The sequence below is a fragment of the Aythya marila genome (assembly GCF_965140915.1).
Source record: "Aythya marila genome assembly, chromosome: 2".
NCBI lineage: Eukaryota > Metazoa > Chordata > Aves > Anseriformes > Anatidae > Aythya > Aythya marila.
Genome location: NC_139043.1, coordinates 9,615,934 through 9,629,582, shown reverse-complemented (window position 1 = coordinate 9,629,582; position 13,649 = coordinate 9,615,934). Strand labels below are relative to the sequence as shown.

The 13,649-nt window shown below is 37.8% G+C and overlaps 1 protein-coding gene across 7 annotated transcripts in view; it reads right to left on the bottom strand.

The window, feature by feature from the left end:
• The window catches only part of DNAJB6 (DnaJ heat shock protein family (Hsp40) member B6), a 65,089-nt gene that overhangs the window by 36,905 nt on the left and 14,535 nt on the right, over positions 1-13,649 (bottom strand). For 6 of the 7 annotated variants that reach the window (XM_082753044.1, XM_082753043.1, XM_082753046.1 and 3 more), the window contains 3 exons: positions 4,783-4,914; positions 3,794-3,935; positions 2,192-2,262 (listed from right to left, as the gene is read on the bottom strand). In XM_082753044.1, coding sequence (XP_082609170.1) covers positions 2,192-2,262; positions 3,794-3,935; positions 4,783-4,914 — 345 coding nt within the window. Of the gene's footprint in view, positions 1-66; positions 2,263-3,793; positions 3,936-4,782; positions 4,915-13,649 lie in introns of those variants that run through there. The other variant, XM_082753047.1, reaches the window with a different exon arrangement.

Here is a 13,649-nt window from a genome sequence, read left to right as displayed (position 1 = left end):
CTGGGATTAAAATAGAAGGTAAAGATTGGAAGCTTAACATAAAAGCTATGGGTAACCACAGGAAGGAATTCAAACTCAACTCCGGATTGTCCTGATTTTATTTGAGTTGGTTAACCAATTTTGAAGCACTTTTTACAGTTTACATAACTTAAAGGAACACTAAGTGTCCTAGAAATGTAAATTAACATTTTTCATAACTCAAGACATCACAACAAAGCCAGATTTTGAAATAAATTGATTGTTTAGTTATCTGGATCAGGAGGGAACATACACAGGGAAGGAAAAACAGCATTGATAAGAAAATGCTTAAGTTCTAGACTGAGTTTGTGCTTCTACACCAAAAACATAACACTGAAGTAACAACTCTGCAAAGAACTTGAAAAGGGATGTAACATCTGTGGTCCCAAAACCGAACTATATATTAACGCCTTCTAACTCTTACTTTATTTGGTTGTATTAAATTAACGCTGAAGTAGAAGGACAAATTCCAGATATGCCAACTCTGCTGTAAATTTGAATCCTAATCTAGCAGTTTTTTAGATTGCTGGGTTTGGGTTAAATTGAATCAGTTATCCTGCATGATACACATGAGCAAATCTTTTCAATATATTTAATAATCGATGCGTTTGTTAGTACAAAGCAGATGGTGTTCAGTAAAAAGTCATTAAGTGATTATTTAAAAACACCATGCTATTTTTTTTAAACATTAAGCAAGACTAAAGAATTTGGTGAAGGCCAGATGTTCAAAGCTGGTGCACAGACAAAATTGTACATCTGTAATTTATGATATTACCCAGAGGCTGGCAGGTATTAACAAATGCCAATACTTATTTGCATGCTTCCCCTATGACATCATCTTTCACTAAACTTTGAAAATCTGGTCTTAGCTACAAATTAACACTTTGCTTCACTCCATTAATTAAAAAAAGGCATCCATCTTTTTGTTTCTGGTTGATGAGTAATGTGAGATATTTTAACCATATTTAGCTTTCATTTGTCCCTATTAATTTTGTGCAAATTTGCTCCAAAGTCACCATGTCTCAAAACGTGAGAAAAATTTTCAGAAAGCTTTTAAAAAATACTGATTTTCCTGTATATTTGTGTTCACTACAGATTATTTTTTGAAGCAGTCACAAACTAAGGCTTTAAGCTCTGAGACTGTGAGTTTTTTGTTTTTGGTTTTTTTTTTTTTGTTTGGTTGGTTGGTTGATTTTAAACAGTGTGATTTATTTTCTGCCCAGGCCAAAAAAAATAGGGCAAAAGATGGAGTTAGAGAGTCAGCCTCTGAACGCTTCTTAAAAATAGGTGCTTCAAATACAGGTTTAGAAAAGAAATTAAATATGTTTTCAGTCACACTGAAGAAAACATCTGTAAAGGAAAAAAAGGCCCTCATCCTTCAGATGGAAGAAGAAGGTGGTGGGAAAAAAAGCACCGATTTCCCAAGTTGCCCAAATCACACACAGACACAAGAAGGTTACAAATGCCATTCATGAAAGAATGCACCACAAACATCAGCATTTATTCATTTTGATTTTTTTTTTTTTTAGCAAATGACAAAAGACCCAGCTTACTGGCTTCACTTTTGTTTACCTTTTGCTTACATTACACATTTAAACATTTGTCAAAACTTACTAAGTTGTCTGCATTCATGCACAACTAGAAAACATCCTTAATTTATTTAAACCAGAAATGCATTACCAGAAATGTATTAACATCGTTCACTAGTAAATATTAAAAAAAAGTTGAAATTATTAAAAAGTTTATCCTGGAAATGTTAACTTCACAGCAGACTTAAACTACTAGTTGGCTCACATTTCAAACAAATTGGAAAAAGCAAGATTCATGCTAGTGTTAGTGTACATCTTGCCCTAGCACTACTGAAGAATCATGGTTCACCTTGGATCATAGATAATAAAAAGAAAAGTGCATACAGAAATTTACAACAATTTTAAGGACAAAAAAATGGTCCTATCGATGTGGTCCCAACAATAAACTTAAAAGTCTATGACAAATACAAGCTCCCGTGAGCTATTCATACTACTTAAGTACGGATATACAGAAAGTTGAGTTCATTTGAAATCTTCAAAAAATGTTCCTGTCAATCCTCAAATGGTGGCTGTTATAGCTTAAAATTTCTGTTAAATGCGTGCGTTGAATTACTTGTTATCCAAGCGTAGCAGCTGCTCCTTACCATTTATTGTTAGCGACCTTAACTGGCCATCTTCTTCAACTTCTACTCTCTCTTGTCCGTTCTCAACAATTCTGTAGGACAAATAACAGTTTGTCATTTCAGAGCACTGTAACTGGTTTGAAAATGTACACCAGACCTAGGCTTTTAGATAAAGCACAACGGAGCACTGCCTGCTTAATACAACTGTAATTGGCAAGCTTTCACATTTAACAGTGCAGGAGCTGTAACTAGCAACCATCTGCATTTCCCCACTGATATTGCTTATTTATAGCAGGAAAATTGCTTTGTGGAAGTTTGAATCCTATAGTTTGTGCAGTTCACAGGTAGAGCTGTCACCTTGAATTGTCACAGCTGTACTGACACTACTTACAATTACCTAGGACTAAATGTCTTTTTTATAGATAGAACTGTGCTGTCTTAACATTGCATTTTGTATCATTTGTTACATGCATAATGTTCTAGAGCCAATCACAATTTTGCTTAACATAAGACATGCAAGACAGTCTTCAATCCACTTTTAACTTGATCAAAGCAATTGAATTGGAGACCAACTGTATGATGAGTTTAGGACTAGCATGTACTAGGCAGAAGTTAAGTATCCTTGAATAGAATGGGATATTATTAATAAGCTATGTGGTTTTAGGTTGTTTGTTTTAAAAACAGAAAGATGAGCAATATTTAAATTTAAAAAAAAATTCATGCCAGAAATTTTCACTGTCTTGGCATTCTCCCCTCATAATTAAAAGAAGCCACATGGATAGATACAAACTTCTCTGATAATCAGACTTAGTAAAGAGAACACACCCATATCAAAAAGAGGGAGAAAGGCTTCCTGTCCAAAGCAAAGCATTACTCAAAATTGCTCCATAAATTCCCAAATGCAGTCATTTCTCCATCACATATGGGTAGGCTATGTACAGTACCTGAAAATTCCCTTTCGAATAAATAGGAAAAAGTTTTCTCCAAAGTGGGTTTCAGTTGCTTAGTTCACTCAACAAATGAAACAAAATGAATTTTTACACAGAAATTCAACTTCACTCAAAAACTGTTTGGGAAAGCACACTAGAACAGATGTTAGGGAAAGTTATTTCGTGTTATCTCAAGTTTCCCAATTCCAGTCAATAGCTTCAATATCAACAAAAGCCAAGCATACTTCGCTCTTCTCAAGCTGACTTGGTAGGCAGCAGTCAAAGACCATGACAAAAGATGGGAGGATCCTAAAGCCCACAAGGACCTCCGCTGCAGAGTCCCTTTCAAACAGCAAACAAGATACTGCCATCATTTTTCATCAGGGCAGTTCTCACAGCCAGCCTTATGCAGTTCAACCCTCCTTGACTCTTCGGGTTTTTGTCTAAACTCCTGTCTTCTCTATTTTCCCATGCTACAGCTGCAAGCAACTCAGCAATGCCAAGAGTTACAAAACCCAAAACAACTTTTCTGCCTTAAAAGAAACCTCACAAATTCAAACTGTTATGACCACATAATTTAAAAGGAAATAATTATACACACATGTGTATGTGTTTTTATGTATACATATATTTATATGCATGTATGTTCAGCTATGCATTTCTATATAGTTTCATAGAAATGTATCACTCTTACCTCTTTGTAGTAATTTTTCTGCCGTTGACTATTTTAGTTGAGGTTGATACTGATTTGAAGTTACCCATCCCACTGCCACCAAACGATGTGGAGGAGAACGAAGTAAGACCTCCATGTCCCAGTGAACCAAACGAAGTAAAACCTATTGGGGAAGAAGTTCACAGGAAAAGTATTTGACCAAAACCATATTTCTGTATGACTGTGAGCTTCAAATTTATCAGCCACCGGGACTACATCCTAGCTTCACAACACACTTTGATGGCTGCATCAACACAACATCAGTGACTGATGGCATTGAACACTGGTATGAAAATAAAAACCTGACTCCAGCACTATCACCTTTTCCCATATGGACCCACAGTTCCAAATGCTGAGCACTGTCCAAAAACTGTTTGTCCCTTCCTTTAAAGGAAAGCCACTCAAGCCTGTCAGTTGAACTCAACCATTACACCATTCTTTCCGCTCAAGGTAAAGATAATAACTTCAGAGTCTTATTTTTCATTTTATCATAGAAGACTGGGTTAGCAGACAAAATAAGTTTTGTATCACTAATGTGCCAACTAAGACCCAAGATCCTTTAACAACACTGAGTAGCAGCAAGTCTCAGCAACCTCTGAGAGGCAGACTTCAACATTCAAGTTAACTACCCCTAACTCATTCTTAGTACTACTGTGTTTTTTTTCCCCCCAGTGAATTTTCAGGACCTCACCCAAAAGCCATGACACCAATACTGAAACAGTTCAAAACCAGTTCTAAATTCTGGTGCTACAGTTCCTTTATGGCTTTAAATGCAAACAATTCTACCTCTTTGAGGTCTGTTTACTTTTCCTGAGCTTTCGGGTAGACCTAAGGTTTTATTTACATTCAGACTTTTCAGATAGCATCCTAAATTCAAAAACATGGCCTCACAGTTGATTAAATGAAAGCAACTTTACATCAAGATGTTTTGTAAACCAAAACAGAAATTCCATGTTATTCGTGATATTTACCTGTGTCAAATGAAGGGAAAGCACTTCCAAAACCAGGGAATCCACCAAAAGCAGAGAAAAATGATCCACCGCCTCTGTTTCTGCTTCCCCTTGGACCCCGTCTGTTCCCGAAAAAGTCTTCAAAAGGATCTTCTACAAAACACAAGACAATTAAAGAGGTTAATCTCACTGAGCGATCCCGTATTTAAACAGTTTCAATGAAAAAAAAATCCTGTTATAGTTGAGATTCTTCCTTTGAAACATGTGATTCTACTGAGCCGAACAATCCTCTAAAAGAGGCTCCTTTTGGACTAAATTCTAACTCATTTTTATGTTTACAAATGATAAGTGGTTAATCATTTTAACTATTTAGAATTAAAAAGCAGTAAACCTAACAAAAAGGCTTTCATTTTTCAGCACAAATGCAGTTGATAAGAGTTAAGAAAATAGCATGCTTCAGATGCTCACATAGCATAACAAAGTATGACAGAAGAAATCAAATCAGTATTTATTTGAAGATAAATATGTCCACCGAGTTAACATTTGACAGATTTAGAACTTTTCAGATACAGAATGGCCCCTACTACACAGCAAAATTTAAATTTAACAATTCCTAGAATATTGCACACACTTATATGCACTTCCTAGTTTACTGCCCTACAAGATTTATTGCAGACCACCCCGACAGTGTCTCTAAAAAGTAACTTCCAGCTAGGTTCTATCAATAAGCGAAATATAAAAAGAACAGCCAGGGACTGACTGATGACTCATAATCTGCAACTATTTTACGTGTTTATTTTAGCACTTGCCACATTAGGCACTTCAAACACTTATTCTGAGGCACATTTAGGTAGTAAATTATGGGACACTGTTCATAAACCTACAAAAGAACCATTCAGACCCTACCAAGCTATAGGCTCTATATCTTTCTTTATATATACTTCTATATATATACACACATATCTGTGTGTTTTTATATATATATATATATATATATATAAAAAACAGACACCTATACAAGAACTTACCTATTTACTTAAAAGTAATTAAAATTTTCCTAAAGAAATATATATTACTAGGACTGTCTGAAAAATGCTTTTTACTAAAGCTCTTAAAACAAAGAGGAACATACAATTTTAATCAGGTATTATTTTTAATCAAGTACCTGTTATGTTAAATTCAGAAGAGTACAACTACTTCAACCACCCTCTCAGTCAGAATCAGAGCTCTACCAGGACGAGTACTGTACGCTACCAACAATTTTACCAAGTTCTACAAGTGGGCACTCTATATTGGAAGGTAAAAAGTTTTAAATACTGCTCAGACTAAGCTCTTCCTGGGAAATGCAGAAACTGGTGACAGCAGCGATAGAAGTATGAAAGCAACGCAAGATTCTTGTAACTGTATGACTGTTCTGATATTTTTAAGTTGCGAAAGAAAAGTTCAGAAACTCAATACTTAAGCCAGCTCTGGTATCACTTCAAAAATCTAAGCTCGTTTATGCTAAGTCACCAGTCAACGCAGCAGTGACATTACTAAAGCAATCAATCTGATAATAAAAAGATATCAGTTACCATCTGGTTTAAATGTGAGTACTTAACAGAAGTGAAGTGTCACGATGTATTCGTGCTGAACAAATACAGCCCCTGAAGTCCAAACACATCCTCCCACCAGCAAAGATATAAAATGCCAGAACAACCAAAATAACCCTATCTTTCCCCTAGCTGCCACAGTTATCGACAAGGCAGGACCAAATTTTTATCTTACATAGAGCAGACAAACAAGTGGTAAGTTGTTTTTCTGTTTTGTTCCTCAGGCTTTGTTATACTTTTTTTATTTTAGAATAAGTTTTCTTCAATACAAATATGACCCATTATTATATTTAAAGGATTAGAAATTAAACAAGACTCTTGGGCATGGAAATGAGGGAGTTTGTAACCAAAAACCATAATTTTCTTTAGATTGTCACGATACTTGTTTGGGAAAAAATTGTGGTATTTTTCAGACTAGTTTATCAGTTAGCAAGTAAAAACACTGCAGTTAATTGTTTTGTAGTCCAATTTATTTTCATTAGTGTGACTCAGAAGCTAGTTATGAAGGTCATTCACTCACGTGTACAAACGATCTATATTATATTACTCCCACTGTTAGGCTTCCTATTTATAGTCCAATTTTTCTTGTTACCTGGAGTTTGAATAAAAACAAAACAACCTGCCATGTAAACTTGGAGTTTCTGATCTCCCACAGCATAGCTGCCTGTTCTGCATGTGAAACTCCTCTTCTGCACGTGAAACTCCTCTTCTGCACAACAGCAGCAAAAATGCAGGTTTTTACGGGAGATCACAACCTCCCCTGAAATCCCTGCTGTCAGCCCAGCTCTAAACGGATTACTGCCTACTCCTAGTTACACGAAAACCTAACCTAGACTTGGGCATGCCAATTAGCCTTTGGCAACCCTAAGTACCGAAGAAAGAAAATTCAGTACTCTACTTCTATCCTCAGGTGATTTCTGTTTCCAGTCCGGACCACGATCCTCCAATGCTCTTCCAGTAATTCTCCCCAATAAACAAGATAGTTAAACCACTCCCCTGCAACTGACTGCTGAATCCTCAGCAAGAGGGATTATTTGGAGACAAGGTGGCTTTCCTGGGGGAATATTCCCCCCCAAGACTACATGTATGTTGCCAGCCATTCAGGTACAGCATGAAGAAAAAAAAATAGTAAAAACACTGTGGAGAGAGAGCAGCAGGAGGCTTCTCCATTCAAAATGCAGCATCATTTGTTGTAACCACTACCAAACACAAGTAAATATAGCAGCTTCAATCATGCAGGCACTGTTTATGCTTTTACACAATAAATCAAGATGACAAATAGTACCACTCAGGAAAATAACATTTCAGCCTGGTAGGTCTGTTTTTGTGATTTAGCAGAACCTTTCTATGCACGACAACCTTTGTGCATAGCTAGCTTTTCTACTATGGTTCAAATGAAGTGAATACCACAATATTGCCCCCCTTTTTTTTTTTTTTTAAAAAAAAAAAGACTTCTCTTACAGTAGTCATTCTGCTGCAATTTACAATCCATACCATTTTCTTATTGGATGTTATATGCATATAAAAATCAACAGAACTAAGCAGAAAAAATAACGCCTTTCTTAAAATGGAAATTACTATATAAATATTACACAACGTAAAAAGCATCATAAAACCAAAATACTGTGCCACTGTCACCTTAGAGTCTAACTAAACACTGTCTGGAAATAATCCACAGTTTATTTTAATCTGGGTATTACCAGAAGTTTATGAGAGGACAGAATATCAGATTCCATTTCAAAAGAAACGTTGCAGCACACTTCTGACATGAAACTTGCGGCACCACCAAGTTGATGCTACAGCAAGGATCAAGAGAGACCAAAAGGTAAGAGATTTTGAGGAAGCCAGCAAGACAGGCTTGTACTGGATCAACACCATGAGAGGGCACAGATTTGGGGGGAAAAAGCAAATGCTTAAGCAAAGAACTCACAAAAAAAATATGAAAAAAATGAGACACAATGAAGGACTTCAGGACTCTTGTCATTTGGTAGGAAGACCTACCAGTGGGCAGTTACAGAAGCCAAGTTAACATTAGGCTAGGAACACAAAAACCCCAGCAACACAAGGCTGTACATTAGTGTCAGAACTTTCAGGTGGGTTTGTTACAGGTAACGTGTTCCTAAAAGGAATCTGCTTTCATCAGAAAAATCTTTGTGCTAATTCAAACACAGCAACCATCCTGTTCCTCTGGGTAAAAGGATTACATCAGCTCACTGTGTACAGCGGAATCCTACCTTAGTTTTCTGTAGTCATGGGAAAGAATTTAACCTCAAAAATCAAATAAAAACACCACCAGTAAATATCTCACTGCAGCTCAAAATGAAGTAGGTCATGATCCTCCCACCCTCAGCTCTCAGCTGTAACAGAAACAGGATTTTCTCACTCCCAGCAGCATGATCCACTTGCAGAATACTAACACAAGATGTGGTCCTGTTTGTCTTTCTTCCCTGCCTTGTGATCACAGAACCACATGACTGGTTACATTAATTCATTGATGCAAAAGAAAACACTACACATTTGTATTGCTAGCTTTCTGTTGCATCCATGAGCTAATCTGACTCAGTACTGGTGAGACTGCTGTATCTGAAAGAAAGCAGCCAGGAAAAGCACCATAGGGTGGAAGAAGGGACTAAAGGCGGCAAAACCTGAAAATCTACACCACAGGCAGACCACAACTCAGTTTGATTTAACCAATTTAATCAAATCAATCTAAGGCATTAGCTCAAATCACCAAATGTCACTGTAAACTAAACGTGCCACATTTCCTGACTGTCAGTTCTACCATGATGCTTCCCTCTTCTACCATGGCAGCTGCCTGGGCAACCGGAGGGTTCCCACCAGCTGAACAAAGCCTGATGAAAACAAGTTCAGCCAAATCACTTCTCTGCAATGGTTTCCAGTGCCACTGGCAAAGCAACTGCACTGGTTCAAGGAAAACAGCACGAGCAAGTGCCCAATGGTCAAAAGGAGCACAGGGACATGCTCTCAGTGCTACTGCTGCCATGCTGTGTCCCTCATGAAAGGGTTAAGCACATCCCAGTGCAGTGCCATCGTTCACCTCCAGAAGACTCAGGAGTCGAGATGAATTGTGCACTGTCAGCAAGAGTTCTCACACGTACACACAGCCAGAGATGTCGATAATCTGACAGGTACAGCATGCAAACGAACACTGCCCTGTAAAGACAAGCTCAGTGCTCAGTCACCACTCGCTGGACACTTGCCCAACCAAACCCTCCTTCCTTTATTCTCTGCAATAAAAGCCATGCTACTGCCTCCACTGAAGCGTGACACTGAGGAAAAGCTTGTACTGCAGATGCAGGTGGAGGACACCCTAACTGCAGCACACTGAACAGAGTCATACTGAAAGGCTGCTCGGCCCCACGTAAGGGAGCAGTCAATCTGAACTGCACTCGCTATTACAGCCCGCAGTGTTCCAGCAAGGAAGACAGAGCAGGCTGCCTGCCTGCCACAAATTCTTTGTCAAAGGCACACTGCGAGTGACTTGATGGACCATAGCAGAACTGAGTGTAATAAATGCGGGTCTGAATAACACCGTTATGCAAAGGGCTACAGCTACATGATGTGCTAAAGGAAATTCTTGGAGTAGGTGTTCCTATCTCATCTCCTGTTTGAAAAAAGTTTCAAGGACACAGATTTGCAGAATACACACAGGACCTGGCGCTACGGCTCTGAAGCATACCCAAGACCCAGTGAAATACATCACAAGCAGCAGAAACCCAGAGGCACTTTGCATGGAAATATTTTCTTCTTTAACTACAAAGGATGCTATAGCTGCTGTGTTGATGCCACTTACTCAGAAGAGACATGGAGATGTTGCAAACACTGTTGATTCATCTGTATAGTGTTTAAATACAGACTTTCATAATTGCTCACTTCCATAAATTAGATGTTAAACAGATGGTTGTCCCAGTTATTTAAGAAACTTTACTTAGTAGAAATGTCATAGCATTTGAAAGTCTTTCTAATGATATATAGCAGAGATCCTGCATTAGTAATTTCCTAGAAAAAAAGGAAGATTCAAAACATTACCTTTTAATTCCATCTATACTGCAATTAAATAGATATTAGAGAATGGTAAGTTCAGCCCTACACAGCATTTCATATTTATCAGGCCCCTGTCCAAATGTTCAGGGATACCTTAAAAGTGGGAGAATCTTCCACTACCACTGTATGACCTGCTCACCTTGTGTCATGTCCAGCATTTGTCCTCCTCCAAGGACACATTTAACCTGCTAGCCATCCAAGAAGAAACAAAATCAATCTTGGGGACTACCAGATTGAACTGGCTCAGAGGTGCACACAATGAATGCAATTAACAAGAGGTAGAAGAAAGAAGGCATGCCTGGGACAGCCAGCAAGCTATCAACCAGCTCCTCAATGCATCTACTGGGACATTAGTCAAAGATTCAAGTTTTAAGATGCACAGAAGAATTTGGAGCAAGTCTTCCTTCCCTGCAGCAGAAGAAATTGAATGGTAGTTTCACTACTCAAGGAGCCACTGCGCTGGTTCCATCTATTCCTGGTTGAGGTGACTCCTACAATGTAAGCATTTCCTTTGAAGCTATCAAATTATTGCAGAAAAATTAATGGTTCTAAGATCTGAACCATTCCATGAATAACTATGATCTAAGACTGGTGCTTAAATACAATTGTGTGCTTGCATACCAAAGCACTGAATGCACATGCAGATCGTTGAGAATCTCTAAATACCAAAAGTCGCACATTTCTGTCAACATAATTATAAAGAGGAAAACATTGTGCAAGCTAGCTTTAGTTTGAAACCTCCGCCTTGTTCAGTTTTAGGAATCGATTTGACTAACAAATGTATTTTGCATTAGAACATCTAATCATCATAATTATCATAAAATGGGATTACGTATGGATTAAAACCACAACATGACTGGTAAATACAACCCTTGCCCTAGCAAGATGGTATCTAAATGTCAAAAAGAGGTTTTCACATTCATCATTTGAACTTGCCATTTGGAGATAACTGAAGCTGAAACATCTACCCTCCCCTGGCTCTGACTACTGAACACTCACTTTCAGTCCTGGAGATGAAGAGGTTGATGAAGCTACCCTATACTGCTTCTGAAACTATGTCCTGAAACACAGATCACATAAAATACACTTTACAGTGATTACTGCAAAGAGAGTTTCCTGTCAGGTGAAGTCTTTAGCCTATACACTTAAGGTAACTCCATACTTTTCCAGAACTCACGTACTGCTTTCCGTACGCAGTATTACAGTTGTCACCCTGCAGCAATTCTGTTGTTTGATGGAACCAAACCACATACCATATAGCTAGCTCCTTGAGTTCCTCCATGACAAATATAAATACCTAGTTAGCCATACATAGAAGTTCAATTCTACCTTTGGTTTCCAACCTTATTCCCCAGGCTCCCCAGGGCAGTGGTCATGAGCCTGCCAGAGTTAAAGAAGCATTTGGAAAACACTCTCAAAGTGTCTGATTTTTGGGTGTTGCTGCCTTGAGCCAGGAGTTGGACTGGGTGACAACGTCCTTGTGGGTCCCTTCCAACTCAGAATATTTCATGATTCTACAATTAGAGTTTTGAGTATCACTTTACCAAATAAGTATAACACTCAACATAAAACTCCACAGATTACATATAGGTTTATATGCATCATCTAGTATTAAATTTGTACTAAAACACATCACGAATTCTTTCCAAACAAATGCAGAACATTTATTAAGTACCCTCTAGAAAAGTATACCGAGAAAACTAGAGTGTTTAAGCACATTACAGCTGTTAAGATTATTATCTGCATCGAAAGAGACAGACAGACTTCTCTCAGCCAAGGTCCAAACTGGACATCCATCTGGAGCAGCTTAGCACATTTGACCATGGCAAAAAAAGAAGAAAACATGGTTCCTTGTTGAATTCAGTTGATAAGACACACAGGCACCTAATGCCATTTGACATGCCCTGAAATATCCTGCCTAGCTACTGCTCGCTGAAGGACAGTGACATTCTGAAGGTCCTGAGCTGTATTTTCCTGGACATACGGAACTTACTCAGGCATCTCAGATACTCTAGACTATCTGAAGTGTTACCACATGCCCATATGAAGCTCACTGTATACAAAAGATGACTTAACTACTTCAGGAGTTGTTTGAACTGTTATACAGGTTCTTAGGTCACTTCTGTGCTCCATGGATGCCATTCTTCCTTTCAGTTTTTTCCTCACTGAAAATCCCTTCCAATACATAATCTGTTCTTCAAGTGAGAATCTGAGAAGCCTCTAAACCCAAATTAAATCAGTTCTTTAGTAGCCCAGAATCACAATCAAGTGTTTTTGCCTACACCCAAACATATTCATTGTTGTTCTTCAGAAAGCTTGGAGAAGCCACCTTTAAATTAATGAATACACCTCCACTGTCAGTGGTAACATTGGGAGTCTTGCCTTGTCTAACCTTCTACTGGATTAAACCTCTAGCCTCTCAAACCCTTCTCTAATCTTTTATTGTAGTCAAAAAAAGAAATGACAATCGCTGAGGAGTAACCTAAAGAAATATATAATTAAACTTTGAGCTGAATTCGCCATTTTAACTTTTAAGTAAATACTGAACACAGGATGTATTCCTCTCCTGCTGCACAAAATGCTGACCTATAAACATGCACTGAGATATTGAATGAGAACTCCACCACTTGTGAAAAAATCTTCACACACTTGAGCAAGCAAAAGCACAAAGCCAAAAGAACGTCAGCAATATGGTAAAAACATCACTGACGACTTTATCACATATTGCTTCCTTTAACCAAATGAAGCATGTTGACTTCAAGAGCTATTTAAGTTATCTGTACCTTTAGGTGCTCCGTCTCCCAAACAGACATGTGACATAAAATTTGGAAGACTATCTAGGTTACATATGCAGCTGTTTTTATTTTGATACCAGAAAACGATTCGTGGTATACCATTTCACATTAACTGTTACAACATCGCTCTCAGTGTTAACCTACACAGTCCAGCAGCTCTCAGAACTACATTAAATATTTACACACCAAGAGAGGTCAAATTCAGCAGACTAAGTCAGAGAGAATTCCAGTGTATACTTTTTCTGCCTGATGTTATTTCCTTCTAATTTATAGAGACAGATGCCACGATTTCATGTGTTTGTTTTTTTTTTTAAACCACACCTTCTGACAAAAGATAAACTGGCAATCCAAACCTATTCTATACTACCAAACCAGCTAAGAAAGAAAGTAAGTAGACGGTAACAAACATTTCATTATTATATAAAATAGCAATTGT